Below are 24,389 nucleotides of genomic sequence, written 5' to 3' on the forward strand. Positions count from 1 at the left end.
TGTACTTGTATCCAATGCGCATACGTTTATCCTATGCGTATATGAGTATCCTATGATCATACGTTTAGTCCTATGCGTATATGTGTATCCTATGATCATACGTTTATCCTATGCGTATATGAGTATCCAATGATCATACGTTTATCCTATGCGTATATGAGTATCCTATGATCATACGTTTAGTCCTATGCGTATATGTGTATCCAATGATCATACGTTTAGTCCTATGCGTATATGATTATCCTATGATCATAAGTTTATCCTATGCGTATATGAGTATCCTATGATCATACGTTTAGTCCTATGCGTATATGAGTATCCTATGATCATACGTTTAGTCCTATGCGTATATGAGTACCCTATGATCATACGTTTAGTCCTATGCGTATATGAGTATCCAATGATCATACGTTTAGTCCTATGCGTATATGAGTATCTTATGATCATACGTTTAGTCCTATGCGTATATGTGTATCCTATGATCATACGTTTATCCTATGCGTATATGTGTATCCTATGATCATACGTTTAGTCCTATGCGTATATGTGTATCCTATGATCATACGTTTATCATATGATCATACGTTTAGTCCTATGCGTATATGTGTATCCTATGATCATACGTTTAGTCCTATGCGTATATGAGTATCCTATGATCATACGTTTATCCTATGCGTATATGAGTATCCTATGATCATACGTTTAGCCCTATGCGTATATGTGTATCCTATGATCGTACGTTTAGTCCTATGCGTATATGAGTATCCTATGATCATACGTTTAGTCCTATGCGTATATGTGTATCCTATGATCATACGTTTATCCTATGCGTATATGTGTATCCTATGATCATACGTTTAGTCGTATGCGTATATGTGTATCCTATGATCATACGTTTATCCTATGCGTATATGAGTATCCAATGATCATATGTTTATCCTATGCGTATATGAGTATCCTATGATCATACGTTTAGTCCTATGCGTATATGTGTATCCTATGACTATATATGTATTCAATGCCCCTACGGTTATCATATGCCCATATGGGTATTCTATGCTCATATGTGTATCCTAAGCTCATATGGATATTCTATGCTCGTATGTGTATCGTATGTGTATCCTACGCTTGTATATGTTTCTATGCTTATATGGATATCATAAGCTCGTATTGTTATTTTTTAACTTTTCAAAATCCATTTACACGACGACGTTTATAGTTCAAATCTAATAACATGACAACCAAATAAAATGTCATATTTGAGAAACAAGCGTATTTCATGAGTCAGAAATAAAATGTACAAGTGACCAATATAAGCAACACATCGTTTAAACAATATATTTCATTTTCAATGTAACGAACACATAGGCAAGAAACAATTTCTGTTGGCGAGTGTATCTTTGAAGTTTCTCAACATAAGGGGCATAATTGCAATTTAAAACATAGGCGAATATCTACAAAGTTGACGGAGTTTTATTGTAACGTCCTATTTCTTTTACAGATAACCACGTCTCTACATAATGTGATCATGTGGGATTAGACTCATCCTCGCACTTCCGATTCCTACGTGTCCTCGGCGCCACCGGGGTACCTGGTTCCGGTCTGTCTTTCATCTCTGTGTCTTTTGTGATGTTTAGTCCTGAAACGAAACAGGTTTGATAGAAAAGTTGATATTACACCCATCACGCGCTCAAATAATGGACGGTTAGACGCTGTTCAATCTTAATACTAACGATGGTCAATGCTAGAATGCACTATTTATATTTCAGAAAATACAAGTAAGAAGACAGCCGTTTTACGCTGTTCAATCTTAATACTAACGATGGTCAATGCTAGAATGCACTATTTATATTTCAGAAAATACAAGTAAGAAGACAGCCGTTTTTCTAGAAAAAGCTTACGGAAATTTCCGGTCTGTGGGTCTAATTGTGCCTGCATCAGCCTCGTTCTGAGTTCCTTCTCAATGTCATGTGCCGAAGTGATCAGCTGCAACATAAAGAAAAGATCCTTAGGGAGTCTATTCAGTACAGGATGGTAGCTTGTTTTGAAAAAGAATATCTTACCAGATGTGAAAAATCATGTATCTCACGTGATGCGCACAATAAGTCAAGACAAAGTTAGTTCGTTTAATAAATAATTTCCCTTTGAAAATAACTTCAGAAACGCACCAAAAGAGACCGACGCAAATGGAATTTAACAATTACTCATACATGTATTTTGATGTTAAATTGCTTTATACGTTTGTTAGAAAATAATGAATCCAATGAAAATAATGATAATAATAACATTTTTTTTTTCTTTTTGGAATTGCCAGTTCATGACAACCCGTTTATTTTATTTATTTTATAAATAATAACATACTGCAGGGTAGAACGCAAAAAGTGATAGTTTACCTGAGTAACTTCCTGCTCATTATCGATGTCTTTACGCTTCTTAAACTCTTCATTAATCTTCTCACGAATAACTAAAATTTCAGATTTACGAATATTTTAAAGAGTACGTTAAAAACAGTGTATACATACTGAGATGAAAACTAATGTTATCCTGTTTATTATTAGAGTAATTTTTAAAAAGCCGAATAGAAAAAAAAAGTTAACATAAGTCTAATGTCAAGCTATCGAACCTGAATTTCAATTTTCTACAATGTACTTTAGTTAGAGGTGAAATTTAATCAAGTGCTACACATCTTAATACACATCTGTCAATAAAATACGAGTAGATGTTTTCTACAGAAACACTTACAATAATATTTATGCGTAAAGCTACAGAAACAAGCTCAGTAGCAAAACGTTTAAACATAAACCCGGTTTAATGGCACTGGGTAAATGCCAAAGACATAGAACATAAAATCAAAAACAAGAAACATGGAAGAACAGCACAAAACTCCACAAGCAGCACAGTGCATACATACTATATATAAAAAACTAGGTATGTTTATCAAGGATTGTTAGGTACCGCCACAATAATAATAATTCACGAAAAAAAGTACAAACGAAAGCAAATGTTCGAACATTCAGCTTCGAAGTTCAAGAAAACGTAAGAAGAACAGGATAACCATTTTCTAATAAACGGTAAGGTGTTAATACATCTGTATCTAAACATATGCAACCTATTATGAACATCAAATTATTATTTTTGGCAACCTTATCTGATTCAAAGGTTTTGTGTTTAGTTTTATAGGGAAGTACAGTAACTACAATGGATTTTAAAAAAGTTCTTAAAGTTTATATTTTGAATTATTAGTTTGCAGTAAAAATTTAATTGATATTTTCACAGTTGCTATCTCACTAATAAAACTCCATATTTCAACGAAAAAGTATGAAATATTAGTACATAGTTTTTCTTATCCATTTAACTGAATAACACGAGTAGCGGGCATCAATCTCCTACGCAGTGATCGCTCCTGATAAGCAACCTAGATCTCTGCCACCACGAGCGAGTATAGCTGGAAAAAGTATCCCTCTTTTTTGGATAGTTTTATAACATTTCAATTATTCAAGCCGTGATGTCTATCCATGGTCATGTGATTTGCATGGTGGCAGTGATTACTGTACTGTACGTTAAGTAACACTTCGTGGAGTTTGACCAGGCATATATACCGGCTAATGCGCGATGGTCATCTTCAAATACGATTTTCCTTGTTCTATGCAGCTGCTTAAAAACGGACAGTACCTGAAATGATTATTTAATAAACAAATAAAGTAACTTTTAAGAAAGCATAATTACAAGTACGTATAAGCAACAGGGAATTGCTGTGGATCCCCAGACCTTAGTCCGTGTTGGAGCTCATCAAAGCACGATGCAGGCATACTCTACAGTTTAAATATAAAACGAATCAAAATGATTACTTAATCAAATATTCAATTAGACATGGACCTTTTATCTTATAGTTCTGTGATTTAGACAATGGCCGGAAAAGCAACGTGTAATCAAAGTTTATTAGTAGTATGTAACCCAAATCTGAACATTTATTTGGTCATTTGGTATCTTTGATTGACTGCTATTTGATTTCATTGTTTTAGTCTTTCTTTGACGATATGGTTATGCTTAATCGGGTCTTAAATTATAAATGTGACAGCACATGCATTTTTGTTTACAAAATTTCGTTATATTTTTAAACAAATTTTACATACCCTTGATCTGGCGGAGGACATGCCGTTGGCGATGTTTACATAAACACCGGTCAATCACCTTTCTTCCGTAGTGCGCATGCGTAGTTTACAAAATCTATGGAAACATGAATTTGTAGGGAGAAAAATATATTTTTCTTTTGATAATTTTATATTGATTTTGGTAAGTTAGACCTTCCGGCAGATGGTAAATGTACTGTTATCATAACTAACTGAAGTTTTCCGTGACTATTTTCCTCACAAATGTGTAGAGCACCTTTTCATATCAACATGTTTCGTACTTGATTCAGTTCGTATTTATTTAGTGTTTTAATTTAGTCATGATTTGTACTGTTTGACTTCCAATACCAAAAGCATTTATATTTGTGTTTTTCAAGATATGTAGTGAGTCCTCTGTGGGAAGCACAATTTCTTTGTGAAAATGCCGATCACAAAGATACCGATTGTGCATAAATTTGGGATTATCTCGCATACTCAAAGGCTAGAGCTGCAGGAGCGGCTTCTGAAACAGTCATACATACAGACTTTGAAAAGCCAGAAAGTACAACTACCAACAAGGTTTGTGTCATCAAATAAACATTCATTGAAGAATTACAGAACACTTTAGAATTATTTTTATTTCCTGTTTTTTTAATTATTTATAGTCTTTCAAATAACCCCTATGCTCAAAGCCCAAGACAAGAAAAAATCCTTCTATCTGCAAGATCAGACAAGCAAAAGAAATAGTTGGATATAAATAAAATGAAAAAAATACATAAAAATGCATAGACAATCATTTGTGTTTGACTAGTTGATGACATACATATGCACGTTTTGTTTCAAAAAGCCAAACCTGCAAAGGCAGAAAAGAAAAGGCTGCAGCAACAATAAATAAAGAAAACAAAAACTCAGCTGTATGGCTTTATTATATTTTGGGCAAGTACATTTTGAAAGAACCTTGCCCAACATGGCAGGTTGAACTGTTCAGCAAAAATATAGTTAGGACCAAAAGCTAATGGTATCATCTTATGAATTATGCCTGTATGTGTATTTTTATGATGTGTTGCTTTGTGACTGTTAAACAATTTTATTCAATCATTTTGTTTATTCCTCATTGTGTAGCAATACTTAATTCATGTTTACACTTTTTGTGGCATTTTTACTTATGATCAGGCAAAACAAGTAATCATCACGGGGTATTGGAAAAATTTATTATAGTTGAGTTGTCTTAATTTTCATGCACTAACTATTTCTAACTGTAAATGCAGGAATCCGTTAGAAGTATCTGAAGACTTTGTCCAGGAGTACAACAATGCCAAGTTGTTTGATGAGAATGTCCGGTCAGCGAGGATCACAGGTGGTCAGGATGAGCCAAAAGTCAATAAGATCTTGGAAAAGGCAGAACAGCTGGAACAAACAGCGCAGAAGATGTTGGAAAGGGCAAAGGTTATTATAATAATCCCTTTTCGATGATAAATGCTTTCCTGTTTTGCCATTGTTTTAAGTCTATGAATCATATCCATAGTAAATGATTCATAAAGTCTGACATCCAGCTTGAGCCTGGAAAGGTCATAGAAGAAAATACTATAGTCACCAAAACTGCACTCAGCATGCCTAGTGCTTTGAGTTGATATATTGACAGCGCAGAATTTGATTTAAATAAACATAACAACACTAATACATTACACATTTAATTAATATTTGAATTTCACAATCAGTACATGTAAGTCACTAACTGTTGATTGAAGAATATATGTTTGAATTTTCAACCATTTCACAGAGGAGGGCTGGTTTACGTGCTGGTGGCGCTGGCAGACATGTAAACTTGCCTTTGGCTTGGACAGACCTTGCCCAACTAGCTCAGTGTAGAGGAAAAATACAGGAAGGTGAGGTGGGGTATTCTCTTAATGAAGTTATATAACTTTCAGCTTCTCTGACCAAATGCAGTTTGAAGGTTCTTTGACACCTATTTGTTCTCTACTTGCAAAAAATACATATTGATTCCCCTCTGTGACCTCATAAACAAGTGCATTTATATTAGTGTCACAAAATCAGACCTGAAACTTAATCATAACAAATCAGAAGGAGCTTTTCAAATAACTATCAGAGAATAATCAAAACTATATACTTGTTGGTACCGGGTATTTGTTGGTTCCGGTGTTGTTTTTTTCAGAAGTTATAATAAAATCTGAAATATAATTCTCCTCATATCCTGTGTTTAGAAAAAAATATGCCTTCATTTTGTGGTATTGATAACGACCCTACTATATTTGAGCACCTACTTCACACTTACTCTAATCTAAGCTTTCATGTGAAACAAAAATTATTCTGCAGAATGCCTGGATGTGTTAACAATCTCACTGGACCAGTCCCCCCTGGACAAACAGCATGTACCGGCCCTTTTCTTCCTGGCTGAGACCATGCTGTACTGGCTGAGAACAGACGCCGTGCACCAACCTTACCTGCGCACGGGAGAAATTAAACTCCTCAAGGTGATTAAAGTCTTTTAATTAATGATACTGTTTTTATTCAATGAAAAAATATCACCTGGCATAGACCAAGGAGCATTTCCGGGTTTTATTGTTTTTTAGTGAGTATTCTTTTTTCACCATTTTGGGAGGGGGGTCAGGGCCTTTCTGATTGGAACGAATGTATCATTTTGACTAAAAATAAAAAAATGGAAATTCCTTGTTTTGTTAGAAATGAACAAAAAAAACCATTAGATTTTAATAGAATGTTAGAAACTGTATTACTTTAAGAATGAACATAGGTACTCTTCCATTCAGAAAATATTTGAGGGGTCCCTTGTGTTGATGAAATAGAATAAATAAATAAAATAAATTGTTGTTTTTTCACATTTAGGAATATGTATATGTCTTAGAATTGGGAGTTTGTCAGAAGAAACACTTAAAGTTGACTGCCTCTATTGTGGCTCATTATTTTTTGGGGTTCTTTCAGAAGGGATGGCTTCAAATCTCCGCTTATGATAAACTACAATTACTGTACTGCTTTCTACCCTAGAAACATATTTGACCTTGATTTACTAACACAATTATTGCCTATTTGCTGTGTTTGCGATTGGTTCTAAAACATAAAATAAAATACATGTATGTTATTTTATAATATGAATATATGAATGCATTTACAAACTTTTGGGGTACTTGTAACAGATGGGTCAGCTAGTGTTTTCCCGCCTATTTTACCACCACATGGCTGGACAGCTGGCAGGACAGAAGGAATTCAAAAACAGACTCTTCACATACCTCGATGGTATGGCATTTGAAAGTTATTCATTTACAATTGATATTTTTAAGTTACTGTGAAATAGTTGTGATATGTACCAAAATGCTAAACAAACAAGTCCCACTGAACTATTTTTTTGGATAATTTGGTATTCTTTCCAATATTCAAGAAAAAAAGATAACAAAGCATTTCCCTTTTGCAGTCTAGCCGTCTCTTAAATAGTCTATTCAGTTGAATTTACCTTTCTCCGTAAAGAAATGAAATTGCAACAAGATATAAAAACTTTCATGGGTTTGAAAAGACAAATCATGGTTTAACAAAAGTATTGTATCCTATATCTAGGTCTTCAGGACTGCCAAGAGGCATACAGCCCGTACCCTAACGCCCTGTTGTCCGTGCGTTTCATCATTACGGTTGGTAAGATCATCATGTCAGACACCCAGCTAGAGCCTGGAGAGGTCAAAGAAGGGGATAATGTGGTCACCAAGTCTGCACTTAGCAGACCAAGTGCTGTGAGTTGATATATTTAAAGGTTGCTTAGACTTCAATATTGAACATGTAGGGGATAATGTAGTCACCAACACTGCACTCAGCAAGCCCAGTGCTTTGAGTAAAAAAACGTATGTCAATATTTGAATATTGAACATGTAGAACATAATGTGGTTAAAAGGTCTGCCCAGTACCGTAACTCACAAGTGTTTTGTTTTATTCAAAGATGAAATATTGTGTACTGTACAATATAAAAAAACAAATATGGTATTTCTCAGATACATTTTATAGCATGTTCAAGAAATAATTTGGAGTGTTACAAATTTCTGATTCAGAGAAGTACGGACACAGGCAGGCGTACCTTCCAGTCAAAAGATCACACATCCCACACTTCTCACAGTGTAGCAATCAGTAGCAGTGTGCACGACCTTAGCCCTACCTTATGGCATGCCCTTGATGTATGGCGGTGCACAAACCATCTCAGTGGTGGACTTAAGGAAGCACTCATGGCCCTTAGTCATTGTGGCATGGGACTCGTCAATGAGTCTTGGTAAGAAATGTAACATAATATGTAAGTCGTAATATTGTTTATCACAGCCATTATTTAACATTCAGAGTCCATTACCTTCTTAAAGACCTTCCTATTTCAACTTCCAACAGGGTGGACAGTATGGTAGCACTACAGATTCTATCAGAGGCATCCAAGTCCAGTCTGATGGCAATGCGGGCCCTACACAGTCTAGCGTGTGGGTTCCGACCCCAAGAAACTGCACAGTCGTCCCCTTCCACTAGCCGCACAGAGAGCTCAGGTATGTGGAACAGTCATTATGTCTCCCCCTCTCTGGGGGAGACATATTGTTTTTGCCCTGTCCGTCAGTCCGGTAGTCCGGTAGTCCGGTAGTCCGTCAGTCCGTCCGTACGTCACACTTCGTTTCCGATCGATAACTGGAAAACCGCATGACCTAGGATCACCAAACTTGGTAGGGAGGTTGGTCATGAGGTGTAGAAGATCCCTATTGTTTTTGGGGTCACTAGGTCAAAGGTCAAGGTCGCGGCGACCCCCAATGTAAAAAACATTTCCGCTCAATATCTTGAGAATGGTTTGACCTAGGTTCACCAAACTTGGTAGGGAGGTTGGTCGTGAGGTTTAGAGGATCCCTATTGTTTTTGGGGTCACTAGGTCAAAGGTCAAGGTCGCGGCGACCCCCAATGTAAAAAACATTTCCGCTCAATATCTTGAGAATGGTTTGACCTAGGTTCACCAAACTTGGTAGGGAAGTTGGTCGTGAGGTGTAGAGGATCCCTATTGTTTTTGGGGTCACTAGGTCAAAGGTCAAGGTCGCGGCGACCCCCAATATAAAAAACATTTCTGCTCAAAATCTTGAGAACGGTTTGACCTAGGTTCACCAAACTTGGTAGGGAGGTTGGTCATGAGGTGTAGAAGATCCCTATTGTTTTTGGGGTCACTAGGTCAAAGGTCAAGGTCGCGGCGACCCCCAATGTAAAAAACATTTCCGCTCAATATCTTGACAATGGTTTGACCTAGGTTCACCAAACTTGGTAGGGAGGTTGGTCATGAGGTGTAGAAGATCCCTATTGTTTTTGGGGTCACTAGGTCAAAGGTCAAGGTCGCGGCGACCCCCAATGTAAAAAACATTTCCGCTCAATATCTTGAGAATGGTTTGACCTAGGTTCACCAAACTTGGTAGGGAGGTTGGTCGTGAGGTGTAGAGGATCCCTATTGTTTTTGGGGTCACTAGGTCAAAGGTCAAGGTCGCGGCGACCCCCAATGTAAAAAACATTTCCGCTCAATATCTTGAGAATGGTTTGACCTAGGTTCACCAAACTTGGTAGGGAAGTTGGTCGTGAGGTGTAGAGGATCCCTATTGTTTTTGGGGTCACTAGGTCAAAGGTCAAGGTCGCGGCGACCCCCAATGTAAAAAACATTTCCGCTCAATATCTTGAGAATGGTTTGACCTAGGTTCACCAAACTTGGTAGGGAGGTTGGTCGTGAGGTGTAGAGGATCCCTATTGTTTTTGGGGTCACTAGGTCAAAGGTCAAGGTCGCGGCGACCCCCAATATAAAAAACATTTCTGCTCAAAATCTTGAGAACGGTTTGACCTAGGTTCACCAAACTTGGTAGGGAGGTTGGTCATGAGGTGTAGAAGATCCCTATTGTTTTTGGGGTCACTAGGTCAAAGGTCAAGGTCGCGGCGACCCCCAATGTAAAAAACATTTCCGCTCAATATCTTGAGAATGGTTTGACCTAGGTTCACCAAACTTGGTAGGGAGGTTGATCATGAGGTTTAGAAAACTCCTATATTTTGGGGGGTCACAAGGTCAAAGGTCAACGTCGCTGTGACCTCTAATGTAAAAAAATATTTCCGTGCAATATCAGGAGAATGCTTTGATCTAGGTTCACCAAACTTTGAAGTGAGGTTGGTCATGATGTCTAGTTGATTTTGCAATCAGTTGGTCAAAGGTCAAGGTCACTGACCTTGAGGTGAAGAACCGGTTTCTGCTCAATAACTCAAGAACGTTTACACCCAGGAACTTCATACTTGGTATGCCAGTTAGTCATGACTAGTTGATGGCCCCTATTGATTTTGGGATCCATCATTGATTATTTCTCACCTACGACCACACAATGGGGGAGACATGCGCTTTTTCAAAAAAGCAATCTCTAGTTTAAATTAGGCTTTAGGTTATATAAGCCATAATTTTAACCTTAAATTGCTATTCATGTTGAACAAAGTTACAAAACCTGCTATGTAGAGTCAAAACTAAAGTCAAATGAACTTTTTACTAGTGCCTAGCTTACTGATTTTTGGCCGATTTGGACATTTGTTGTAACTGCAGGTAGTAGGCCTGATTGTCATATATTGTGTAGACTCTTTTCATATTTTATCAAGCAATTTTAGCTCGACTATTTGAAGAATAAGGAGAGCTTTACTACTCACTCTGGCGTCGGCGTTGGCGTTGGCGTCACACCTTGGTAAAGGTTTTGCATGTAAGCACCGTTAAGTCATTATCTCAGTAAATACATCAGTTATTGCATTGAAACTTTGGATATGTATTCCCAACTATATTACATACTAGATTAATGAAGTTAGATAACAATTATTTGAATATAATGCAAATAATTGCCCTTTATTATTCGACTTAGAAATTCTGGTTAAGGTTTTGCGTGTAAGCACACATAGGTTAATATCTCAGCAACTGCTTGAGGTATTGCATTGAGACTTTATACAATGATAGTCAACCATCCAACCTACTTAATTAACCAAGTAAGATAACTCTAGTTTGCACTTAATGCAAAATAATTGCCATTTAATATACGACTTAGAAATTCTGGTTGAGGTTTTGCATGTAACCACATTTAAGTCAATATCTCAGCAAATATATCATGTATTGCATTGAAACATTAGATATATGTATTCCCAGATAACACTATTTGGAATATAATGCAAATTATGGGTCTTTATTATTTGACTTAGAAATTCTGGTTAAGGTTTTGTATGTAAGCACACAATGGTACTCAACCATCCAATCTACTTAAATAACCAAGTAAGATAACTCCAGTTTGCATTAAATTAAAATAATGGCCCCTTTTTTATTCAACATAGAAATTCTGGTTAAGGTTTTGCATGTAACCACTTTTAAGTCAATACCTCAGCGAATACATCATGTATTGCATTGAAACATTACACACAGGCTCCCATCTATTTAACCTTCTAATTAATCAAGTAAGATAACTCTTTTTTATAATATATAATTTTTGCCCCTTTATTATGCGACTTAGAAATTCTGGTTAAGGTCTTGCATGTTAGCACCTATAGTATAATGTCTCAGCAACTATTTGATGTATCGCATTGAGACTTTATACAATGGTATTCAACCACCCAACTTAATTGAATAACCAAGTAAGATAACTCTATTTTGCAAATAATGGCCCTTTATTATTAGACTTAGAAATTCTCGTTAAAATTTTGCATGGAACCACATTTATGTTAATTTCTCAACACACCATGTATTGTATTGAAATCTAATCTAACAGTGATCCATGCATGTTTCGCCAAAACTTTTCAATCCTTACATTGAAAAGCGGCGGAATAGTCGAGCACGCTGTCTCTGTGACAGCTCTTGTTTATTTTATATATAGCCTATTGCCATCACTTGATGGTACTTTTATTATTTTGCTTAGTTAGTTCATTTCCCATATATTGATGTTGAATGGATTTTTCAAGCATGAAGATTAAAGGATATAGTTACTTGTTTTAATTTCGAGAAGGTTTAATATGGGTATTTTGGGGGTAATTTATCAGGCCATACTTATAGTCTAGTAAATTGTTCATTAAACCAATGTTTGCTAACTATAAAGTATTGCAGTGCAAATTTTAAACTTTACAAATATGACCAAAACAAGAGTCTAAAAGAAGGACCATTTAAAATGAAGCATGCTGCCTACAGAAAGCAAGTATGCCTTAGTTTAAGTTGTTTTTAATGTGGATTTAGTATTGTCTTATTATACACAACCTCGCCTCTTATTTTAGAAACAAAATTAAAGAAGAGCTCATCTGGTAGGTATCTATGGCACAGCTGTTTTTTGTTGATGCATTTTTTGGCCAAAATTTATGGTTGGAGTTTACTGTATGGCTTCAGATTTTGCATGCTCTTCTTATAATGTGAATTTAAAGCATATTACTGATAAGCATGAATGCAATTTGTGTGTTTGTATTACTGACTGTCATTCATTCATAATTATATTGTCACTTTTTTATTTATTTATTTATTATTTAAGTATGAATTTGCTAACATTATAATGATCCAAATAACATTATATTGCTCCAAACACTTTACATCAAAATTTCTATCACCAGTAAGTGATTATTGACTTGAGGTGTCATGTGTTTGTTTTTTTATATGAACATTAAACTCTTGTGTTTACACCAGCAGTTTAAAGCTTTAGCTCAATTTAAGTGTTCAATTTCAACAAATTGCTGTGACTCTCATGATACACTGCGTGACTTTGCAGTTAGTCCAAACCCGACTCAGAATAAAAAAGTTTTGAGATTTGGTATGCAATTTAGTTTCATCTAGTCTAGAACAAGATTGAAAATAGATAGTGAACTAACAATGTTTAAAAACTAGTTATTATGTCATAGTCACAGCACTCACTACCTGAGCTAATATGAAGCAGAGCTCTCGTGTATAATTTTGATCACAAAGGTAGTGGGTGAAGTAACTGTAATCTATCCGCCTGTTCAGTTAATGAACAGTTAAGCTCCACCTACTTGATACCGATATGGGAGATAATGTATAGGTGAAAACAAAGGAAATCATCTCAAACATGATAGAAAAATAACTTGGCTGTTCTGTCTACCAATGGTACTTTGTTTCCGATCTGTGAAGACAGTGTTACATGCAAATAAAACACATGTAGAAATCTGAACTTCGTCAAGTTGGATAAAATTTTCGTAAAATTTGATTACTTTTTAGAAGTTCTAATAAATTAATTGTGAATTGTGAATCTATATATGTTACATGTTTGTCTTTATGTGCGTGTGTGTGTGAATTTGTGAAATCCAATGGTGTCAGGCTTCTGTTTAACTTAAGGTAAGCCATCACAATACAACACATTTCTCATGGTAAAGTTTCATTTTAAAGTTACAAAATGTAAAGTTTGAATATTTAAGTATTCACTGAGAGCTTTTTAGCTCGACTTTTCGAAGAATAGGTGGGCTATACTAGTCGCCCCGGCGTCGGGGTCCGGTTAAAGTTTTAGGGCAAGTTGGGATTTTCACTTATAAGTCCAATATCCTACATTCAATTGACTTAATATTTCACACAGTTGTTCAGGGCCATCACATGATGAGGTTAGATAACTCCATATTATTCTTTACACAGATTATGGCCCCTGATTGACTATGGAACTTGGGTTAAAGTTTTAGGGCAAGTTGGAATATTTATTAATAACTTCTATATCCTTTGTTCAATTAACTTAATACTTCACACAGTTGTTCAGGACCATCCCAAAATGAGGTTACATAACTCCATATTATCCTAAATACAAGTTATGGCCCCTGATTGACTTAGGTTAAAGTTTTAGGCCAGGTTAAAGTTTTAGGGCAAGTTGGGATTTTCACTTAAAACTTCAATACCATTCATTCAATTGACTTAATACTTCACACAGATGTTCAGAGCCATCACATAATGAGGTTAGATAACTCCATATTATCTTTTATACAAATTATGGCCCCTGATTGACTATGGAACTTAGGTTAAAGTTTTAGGGCAGGTTGGGATATTGTTTAATAACTTCTATACCCTTCATTCAATTGACTTAATACTTCACACAATTGTTCAGGACCATCACCCAATGAGGTTACATAACTCCATATCCTTAATACAAGTTATGGCCCCTGATTGACTTAGGTTAAAGTTTTAGGCAAGTAAAAGTTAAGAGCAAGTTGGGATTTTAATAAAAAAAACTTCTATACCGTTCATTAAATGCACTTAATAAAATCCAAAATTATTTACGACCATCTTACAACAAGAAACATAACTCCATTTTAAGCCTAAATACAAGTTATGGCCCTTGAATTATTATTATTATTTTTTATTTTATTTTTAATTTCCTTTGAAAGGCATATTTGTATATTCTTAACCACATTTTCATAATGGGAAATCAAGTTATTTGAATGACTTGCGTCATTGTTTGGGTGGGCTGGTGGGAGGGCAGCATCAAAGCCATCTTAATATGTATCAAATAATTTTAGTTTGGTTTGACATAAAGAGACCAAACTTGGTATTATTACATCGTTAATGTATTCTTAGTCAAAGCGGCGTAGTCGAGCGCGCTGTCTTACGACGGCTCTTGTTTTATATTTGGTAGGCACTATGTTATGTAGAAACAAATTAATAAAATTGCTAAATAATCATATGAAAGTTTTGTTTCATTAGCTTCCTATAATATATCATAACATAGTAGCGTCTTTATCGTGTTATTCAAAAATATTCCATGCAAAAATAATGTAATGGTTGAACAATGTAAACTAAACATAGAAATAATCATGATGTTCATATGGTGGCATCCTAATGATGGATGGCCTACCTTAGTACTGTTTTAATCATTAGAAAACAATGTCCATCATTTTGCTGTTTTTACATGTATATAATGTGTAGTATCATAAGAACCCCCACAAGCAGAAATAGGGTTTATTATCAGAATTCATATGATTGGAAATAGTATGGATGGTACCTATTTGTCCATTATGTTTTGAAGGTAAACCGTACCTATTTTTAAAGTGTTCAGTATTTAGCATGAAGCCAAGAACTGACAATTTCAAACACTAATGTGTATATGGCCTATTTCTGCTTCATGCAGCTCATAACAATGTATACTTGTATACATAGTACTCTTTTGAATAATTGTGCAGTATGCCTACCACCTATTTAAACTAACACTTTACTTGACTTAATGTACCATACATATACATAACATGATAAGATAACTATGTAAGTAGTGGACATTCTTGCAAGATACATGTACAATAATCTTTATTTAGAGTCAGATATATATTAACAATAAACATTAGCATGTTGAGCTATTTTCTGACAATGCAGCACTTTGAATCCGCTTGTCCTAACACTCACTTGAAAACAGATACAAATTCTGAATATACACATTATTTAAGATAATGAATAAAAAACAAACAGAAAGTATAAAAACAACTTTTAAATTCTGAATTCTCAGAACAAGTACAAATGTAATAAGTATTTTTGGGTTTTTTTCTCAAAAATTTCAAACGAAAGACAAAGCTTTTATTTAGATTCCAAAACATACATGCTGAAAAAAATGAATATTGCATAATAACCTTCCTAACAATTCTTGTACATGTATTTTCACAGAAAGTTACAGTATGGAGAGTTCAGAATCGAGTCAGGAGCGACCGGAGAGCCAGTCTCGTGTGAGCGTAGCAAGCAGCAAACCGACACTCAGTGACATCTATGAACGCAGCGAGGAGGGTGACTCAGACAGATACCGGAACTCGGGTCAGTAAATGAGGGTGATTGGGATGTTGTTAGTCCATAGATGTCTATGTGTTTGTACCTATTTGAAGAATGATCATAACTCTTATTATCCAAATATCCCAAGGTTACCTCCCTTTGATGTCTATGATGTTATTAGCTTATTTTACTTTGTTTGAGCATAATTTAAAAAAATATATATATGGGCAGTGTTCTGCCAAGGATTGAAAAAGATGGGGCCGAATGGCCCAGCAGTCATGAAAATTAGGGGCCATTTTCAAAAGTGAATGGCCATGACCTTTGCCAGGGGAAAAATGAAAACTTGTAAATGAAAGTGTTTTATTTACCCATTATATACATGGTGTAACATCCACATGACATCAGTATTCTCAAATATTGGACAGAACCACAAATGAGACACAATGTTATATGTTAATAAACAGTTTCACATGTTAATGTGTTGTTATGTTTTATAACCCTTCCATCCCAGGAACATTTTCCTCTGTTTTGCATTCCTCCAATGCACCAAGGCCTCATTGAAATTAAATTTGTTTATATATCTCCCCCCTCTATATTTTTATGACAAGCAGGTCATCCACAACCTCTGGTGATAGCCTATTCCTCTGTGAGGTTTTTACAAAGTTTTGGGCACTAATGTGAACCCCTTTCACAGTCTGCTGTGTGTACTGGTGCAGACAGGGCTAGTTCAGCAAGGGTCAGTAGGTTTGGGAATGTATCTTTATAATGTTTCTGCAGAAGAAACCACAATAATTTACAATTTAGTAAAAAAAAATACACTACCCCTCGCGCTTGGATAGTTAAACGTAAACGGACCAATGAAAATCGTTGTTTTATCGAATAAACGCTGTGCTGTAAAACTTCTGCAAAAAGAAATTGATTAAGTCAAAACGGCTCTTCGAAAATTCGATTAAATCAAAACGGCATTTCGAAAAACGGGCGCGCCAATCGGCCCATCTACAGGTATTTTGCAAGGGCGCGTCCTTGGCAGAACACTGTATGGGCATTGGATTTCTTTTGACAACAATGATAAGATTAAACAATGCTTTAACTTGTTTATGGTCTTTGATCAGCTGTGCATATTTATTGCAAAAGCCACATTTGCTAAGTTACCCCACTGAATTTTTGTATTACAGCACCTTAACTTAAATCTGGATTACAGGACAATATTTGAACCTAGAGAAGACTTGCTTATCACACTTGTAAGTCATTCCCTAAAATGAGATTATGTTAAACCAAAACAAATTTGATGTTTTTGCAGGCTCCAGTAAAACCAAGCGTGGTTCAAGTGAGATAACATCTTCAATGAAGACAAATGATCCAGATTCTTCGCCTCCTTTCTCTCTGTCTCCAGACAAGAAGTAAGAGTTCAATGCTATGTATGCAACCTTTGAATCAAACTTCAATACCTATCTTTAACGGTTTTTCCAATGATAATAGTCAAAGTAATGTCATCCCTTTGATGCATGTCAAGCGAGTCGTCTGTATATTGAATTTTTTTTTCTAAATTTCGCATATAATTATGTCCCTTAATGACTTTGGATGTTATTTTTACATTTGTTCATGTCTTGATATTTGTTTGTATGCAGTGATTTTCACTGTGTATCTCACAAATTACCCTTATTTTTGTATGTATGATTGTGTTTCAGGGAAAAAGCAGGAGAGGAGCCAGGTTACCTACAGAAGCGTGAGGTTTCATTCGAGGCTCACAAGGAGATGGAGAAGTCTGAACCACTCAGGCGACTTACACCTAAATCCACACCTGGGTTGGCGATTTTTCAGATTATCATTGTGATATGCTTAAATACACTCATGTGTTATATTCAAGTGTGCATCAGACATTAAACATAAAACAGAGAAAAGCGGATTGTATACAGGAATATACCAGTATAGGCTGAATTTCTTAATAAGCGTGATGCTTGCCATGATTTACAGTACTGTGTTTCCATGAATTTAAGTGTTCACCAGCGTTCTGACTAAAAATACAAAACATTAATGAATTAATGCATATATCACTAATACCCTATTGTCTTCCTACAGTCGAGCTGTCACGCAGGGATCCCGCACTACAGCAGGAACAGGAGAGAGCATGTTTCCCCCAGGAACGGGTTACCAGGCTGAGGCAGGAACCACACTACCCAGTGGTCGAGCTTCCGAAGCCAGCACCGTACAGACTTACACTAACACTGTGGTGAGTGTTTTGTGTGATTCCCTGTTCGTTGAAATGGTTTATTAGCAAATTGCCCATACATACATGCTCTGTATTGAAAATGAACACAAGAGCCATGCCAGTCGAGCATAGGCCCTCATGAGCCTCTTGTTTTTACAGCTATTCATTGAAATGGTATAGCAGGAAATGACCCAGAAATACGTTATGTTTAAGTGTTGTAATTCAGTATGATGCAGTAATGGAACATTTACTTAACTGTTTCGATATGTTAGGAGAAGTATTTTTCTTCAAATGTGAAATAATAAATTTGACACAAATTCATGAAGAAATACAAAAAAATAATAGTTTAAAAAAATATTTTCAAAGTTTATTACCTGTGCTTCAGAACCCTGAGATGCCAGGTATAAATGGCTGGCACTGGGAAGTTGCGATCACATACACGGACATCCTTGGCGATATCTGTCTCCATGGCAGCAGTGCAGAGATCCAGAAGATGGCACTGATGGGGATGAACAGGGATATCGCAGACCCATTCAAGCGGGGCTACACAGTTGTGCCTTTACACAGTGCAGGGCTGCTGGACCTGGCGTTCTTTAGGGCGATGACTGAGACTAAGGATGGAGGTATGGCAATCAAACAAGTTTGGGGTGTGATTTTATCCTTTACTCTGAAAATTTCCAAAGCTTATGTTTGTAGACTGCCATGTCAATGCTTTGCGGAAACCAACATACACTAATGGAAATTTTGATGGCTAGTGACCCCATGTTATTTTGGTATTATTCAAAAGAGTTTAATGCGTAGATGTAGAAAATCTAAATATAATGCCGATTAACACACTATTTTGACCTTAAAAGATTGAAAAGTCAGTCATTTCACTTTTGATTTTTTTTTACAAAGAACAAAAATACAAACTGCCATAACATTACCTTTAATGCTTTTTCGGTCATTTACCGTATTTTCTCGACAGGGAAATTGGGTCCCGGTTTTTAGTCTTATAAGCGAGTCGATAAAATATTAAAAAAAGATTCAAGTCAAAATCAATAATATTTTACATAGGGTATTCGACTAACCGGTATATCGTCTGCTGATGCAAGTATGGGGCGATTAAGTAAACAACACGAAATCTCTTCACCGCGCGTGCTCTGACGTCACACAGTGTACCTTTTGATCTGGATTTTTTCTCATGGGGCGTGTCTCAGTTTAATTAGTTTGACAGATATATCAGAACAGTAAATTGGAAACTTAATATGATGTAGGTACCTAACTGCCAATTTGATTATGCATACAAATGACAATCCAAATCTAAATCCGTTGTGATTGTCGCAAATCAAGGGACAACATTGTCTATTGCTAAACAAACACCTATTCATGCATTGCCTAGGCTTTTCGCAGTTTTGTTATTGAAGCCATTTATTTTCATAGTGTTAATTACGGTTCATTGATCGCAACATAACGGTCAATCTTTTGATTTTAATTGGGTTAACCAAAATTATTTCAATTTCGATACTTAACGTCCTGTCCTCAAACCTTTAAAAACGCGTGACCATGTACTAATTATTAACCTACCTCCAAATAGAGAGCTCACAGTTGCCCGCCATTTTCTTCAAGCAAAACAACAAATTTACCGAGAAAGTCGATAATTGTCTGTTGACCTTGAACATTTTCACACATTTGGAGGAATAAAAAGATTTAGATTTGATTAAAAATTGACCCCGTCTGAACGAGTCGAAACAAAAAGTGACAGATTTCATGGGCAAAGTTAGGGGGTCTTCTTATAAGCGGATCGCCTTATAGTCGAGAAAATACGGTATTTTACATATAAGTAATCAATATGCAAGACCCTTTCAAATGATCCCAAAACTACATAGTCATCAGGCATCAAGATTTAACATTATTACAGGCATCAAGATTTAACATTATTACAGGCATCAAGATTTAACATTATAACCAATGGCTCAATGAAATGACAAGCGTGTTTGTACTAAGGTACCTTACATGTTGTTTTTTTAGTTAAGTTTATCAGACATATAAAATTTCACATTTTATGTGTAAAGTGAGTTAACACTTAATAACAGGTACAACATTTGATTCCTCTGCTCATGGATTGTTTATGACTGCAACTTTATCTACTGTTTGAAATATGACTGAGTAAGTCATTCTTACATTGGAATATTATACTGAGAAAATATGCACTAACAAAATATGTTGAGTAGGAGACTAGGGGTTCATCACTTCTGTTAAAACAAGTCTTAATTTAAAACAGGTCCAAATGACTGGAGTTGGCGTATTCGTTATGGTGCTGTTCAAGCAATTGTAAAGATCTGCCGCTGTCTCGCCAACGACAAGAATCGTGAGGGTATTCGTAACGCTGCCTGGAACATGCTGCTAAGGGCCCACTCACAGGAGAAAGATGAGCGAGTTCTGGAGGCGTTAAAAGTCGGACAGGTGAAATATTTGCTTCTTTTTTGTGGTATACAAAAAACTTCTATATTCTAACATACAGTGTTGCCAACAGGAGAACCTTCAGTGATTAGTTTCAAAATAAGATGAGCCTCATGAACCAAGATGTGATCTTTTAAGGGCTTTCGTTTTCTCAATGATTTGATATTCTTGACATAAAACTGAAAGGGACTATTTTAGTTCATAATCTTGATGTGATTGCACTGATAATCGATCAAATAATCATTTAAAGTCATATATTCAATCAATATGTTGTCTTTGCCTATACAGGTTCACACAGATTTGGAAAGTTATCTTAACAAGCGTCTGACAGTCACACAATACACCCTAGGCTCCAAGGTTGCGGACGGCCTAGCCACCATCTACCTACCCCCTCTCCCTCCCCCAGTTGACCCCTACTCCCCACCAAGGAGGAAGGAGATGACCCCATCCCCAGTTAAGGCTACTACAACCTCACAGGAGTCTGTTGTTCAGCCTCGGGAGAAACACAAGCCTGCCAGGACTTCCCTTAAGTAAGTGACATTATTCCTTTTGTTGGGTTATCAAGTTTAAACAAACTTGTTACAGTAAAACTGTGGTCGTTCGAACAAGCGGTCATTCAAGAACCGGCGTTCCCTCGAGGTCGGAGCTTGGTCCCAAACAATTTTCCTTCTAGTTTCATACAAAATATAACTACGCTGCATTGAAACCTAATTATGCCAAGGAGTCGAGCAATATAGTCGGTCCCAAGTACACAAATTATGCACAAAACCTTATCGCTTCTTCGAGGTCATAATTTCACACTTTTTCCCGAATGCTTGTTCCAATATAGCAAACAATTCGCAAGTTGTAAAAATTGCAATGACAGTTGAAAGGCAATTTGATAATGTGTGAAAAACCATTTATCACTGTTAACACATGACCAATATTAGTTGATATGGGCATTTCAGATGATAATTATGAGAAGTTAATGACCAGAAGTTAATTGTGAAAAATGTAAATGAGTAATAAAAATATGAATAAAACACTACCATATCGGAATCTCTGAAAATAATTCCTTCTTGTCACTTTGAAACTGACAAGATGCGCCAATCAACAATCATTTTGCGAAACTTAAATCTGACTAATGCCATAATATGTACTGTCATTTAAATGTTGCTTGTTACGAAAATGTGCTTTTTGTTAAAAAAAACATTTCTATTTATTCATTTATTGTTATTTCTTTTGCATTTTACATTTAGTTTACGACAGCCTTTGAACATATGAGCGATTTCCACAACACAACACATAATCAGTGTCTTAGTAAACAGTCGGTTTGACGAATTCATACTTATAATACACTGAAAGATATTTCATAACAGACTGGAAAATTGAAATTCGGGTCATTCGAAACATCGATTCTTGAGGTTTTGACTTGTCCCTGGCGTCCTTGAGCGATGGCAATTTTACTGTATATAATAAAATGTTTGCCTATGATTGCATTTCCTAGGATTCATGGCAATAGACAAGGTGAAGGTCTTTCACTTGTTTGTGCTTTGTCATTGGATAGTATATGGAAGTTGGAACTATTATAAACATGGAAATGGCTGTATTTATTTTACAAAACATAGATTTGGCTGCTTAGCACGGACTTGTTTTAAAAACCAAGAAAATTCAGATATATACATTTATTGATATGGCATTATCAACAGTTGTTACTATTAATTTACTTTTATCTCCCCATTTCAATTCTAGGGAGGAGATAATGCTGGCCTCTGCCCTGTATGAGCCTCCAGTGTCATTCAGCACCCGCACCAGTTTTGACCTCCGCAGGATAGTCGAGGACCAGGTTCACAATCTTATATTCCTGCATTGTAGATTTCATGACAGCTGTTGACCAATGCATAATACATTGAACATGTTTTGCTGTAATTTGATTATAACATTTTAAAAAGATGAGGAAAAATTATTAAAGGTATTTCTTAAAATAATTGACGGTATAAGAAACTGTTACTCATTACTTTGTGAAATTTCAAATCGTGATATTTATTGTAAGAACCTGTAACATTAATTGTAAGGACCTGTAACATTTATTGTAAGGACCTGTAACATTTATTGTAAGGACCTGAAACATTTATTGTAAGGACCTGTAACATTTATTGTTAGAACGAACCTGTAACATTTATTGTAAGAAACTTGTAACATTTATTGTAAGGACCTGTAACATTAATTGTAAGAACCTGTAACATTTATTTAAGAACCTGTAACATTTATTGTAAGAACCTGTAACATTTATTGTAAGGACCTGTTACATTTATTTTAAGAACGAACCTGTAACATTTATTGTAAGAACCTGTAACATTTATTGTAAGGACCTGTAACATTTATTGTAAGGACCTGTAACATTTATTGTAAGAAACTTGTAACATTTATTGTAAGGACCTGTAACATTTATTGTAAGAACCAATTACATGTTACAGTGGCGAAAGGACCTACAAGCAGAGTTAGATAATGAAGAGAAGGATCGACAGAAGGCACTTCGGGAAAATCAGGCTGCAGCGGAAGAGTTTGAGGCCGGGATAGAACAGAAACGACTAGATAAATTTGCCAACACGCTGAAAAAACAGGGCAATGAGGCCCGGCAGTGAATAGACTGTTGTACACAGGAAGAAGGGGAGATTGTTATTGGATCTAATAATTGATTGGATTATTTTTTTATGACAGTAGAAATAAGAAGTTCATCTTCAATTTACAATCACTGCTGTTGGGGGGAAATGTATAAACATACGTAAAAGATAATATAAAGAACGAAAAATTAAATTGGAAAATTCCTTGATACAATGTTGTAGGCGGACAGAATTAATAATGTTGATTTTGCTTATTTGCTGAAGAAACATTGCAGAAGTTTATAAGTTAATGGTGTTTGTGATTGATTTGGTATTGAGAAGGAAACCTAATCAAATTTTTGAATAGTACATGTAGACATACAACAGCATGTTTTTTTAAAGAGCCCACCCTCTGCTGAGTACTAGTAGTTGTTATGGAACGATGTGAACCAAACCTGTATTAAAGATAGTCTGAGTTATTTCAAAGATGTCATTAGCATTTTTCTGTGATATGTTATTCTATTGTTTATACAATTTGTCCCTTTTTATCAGATGTGTGCCTTATTATTTTGTTTACAATTTTTCAGTATGTTATAAATGCCGGGTTTTGTTTTTTAAGCTATATCATTAAACTGTTACTTCATAAGCTATTTTTGTTGTATTTTTCATTAACACAGTTTACACTAAGCATTGATTAGTTACCTGTATTCATATATTAGATATGGTACATCAGTATTAACATATCTCTACTTGGCTTTCACAAAGTGATCTTTTAACAATGTTTCAGTAAACCTGTCCAATCAATCACCAAAGCCTGGTAAAAGCGAATTGCACTTTAGTCTGAAAAATATGAGTGGGATTCACCTCAAGTCTAAATTGAAAATGAATGGAACTTCATCTTAGTAAAACATAATTAGGATTGAACCACTGTATGGTAAACATGGATGACTGCACCTCAATCTTGTTAAGTTTGAGCGAAACTGCATCTCAGTCTGGTAAACATGAATGGTACTGCATCTCAGTCTGGTAAACATGAATGGTACTGCATCTCAGTCTGGTAAACATGAATGGTACTGCATTTCAGTCAGGTAAACATGAATGGTACTGCATCTCAGTCTGGTAAACATGAATGGTACTGCATCTCAGTCTGGTAAACATGAATGGTACTGCATCTCGGTCTGGTAAACGTGAATGGTACTGCATTTCAGTCTGGTAAACATGAATGGTACTGCATTTCAGTCAGGTAAATATGAATGGTACTGCATTTCGGTCTGGTAAACATGAATGGTACTGCATCTCGGCCT

General features: G+C 35.7%; 2 protein-coding genes across 5 annotated transcripts; one reads left to right on the forward strand and one right to left on the reverse strand.

The window, feature by feature from the left end:
• Window positions 1–1,324: 1,324 nt before the first annotated feature.
• Window positions 1,325–4,222, reverse strand: LOC128228361 (complex III assembly factor LYRM7-like). Its single transcript, XM_052939645.1, has 5 exons — window positions 4,134–4,222; window positions 3,600–3,672; window positions 2,394–2,464; window positions 1,902–1,986; window positions 1,325–1,639 (listed from the first exon to the last, which is right to left on the reverse strand). Exons 1-5 carry the CDS (start codon window positions 4,152–4,154, stop codon window positions 1,527–1,529), a joined length of 363 nt encoding a protein of 120 aa, XP_052795605.1. The 5' UTR covers window positions 4,155–4,222; the 3' UTR covers window positions 1,325–1,526.
• On the forward strand, window positions 4,183–23,731 carry LOC128228360 (uncharacterized). 4 transcript variants are annotated; one of them, XM_052939641.1, is made up of 20 exons: window positions 4,183–4,293; window positions 4,508–4,688; window positions 5,378–5,555; window positions 5,890–5,995; window positions 6,444–6,601; window positions 7,280–7,379; window positions 7,695–7,864; window positions 8,177–8,391; window positions 8,502–8,650; window positions 12,396–12,422; window positions 12,878–12,919; window positions 15,754–15,897; window positions 17,153–17,252; window positions 17,541–17,657; window positions 17,932–18,082; window positions 18,447–18,684; window positions 20,325–20,506; window positions 20,792–21,033; window positions 22,235–22,328; window positions 22,960–23,731. In XM_052939641.1, exons 2-20 carry the CDS (start codon window positions 4,552–4,554, stop codon window positions 23,125–23,127), a joined length of 2,718 nt encoding a protein of 905 aa, XP_052795601.1. In that variant the 5' UTR covers window positions 4,183–4,293; window positions 4,508–4,551; the 3' UTR covers window positions 23,128–23,731. The 4 variants fall into 4 exon arrangements, with proteins under 4 accessions (XP_052795601.1, XP_052795603.1, XP_052795602.1 ...); XM_052939643.1 differs by lacking the exon at window positions 12,878–12,919; XM_052939642.1 differs by lacking the exon at window positions 12,396–12,422.
• The last annotated feature ends 658 nt before the right edge of the window (window positions 23,732–24,389 follow it).

Source organism: Mya arenaria, chromosome 3, assembly GCF_026914265.1.
Source record: "Mya arenaria isolate MELC-2E11 chromosome 3, ASM2691426v1".
Taxonomy (NCBI): Eukaryota; Metazoa; Mollusca; class Bivalvia; order Myida; family Myidae; genus Mya; species Mya arenaria.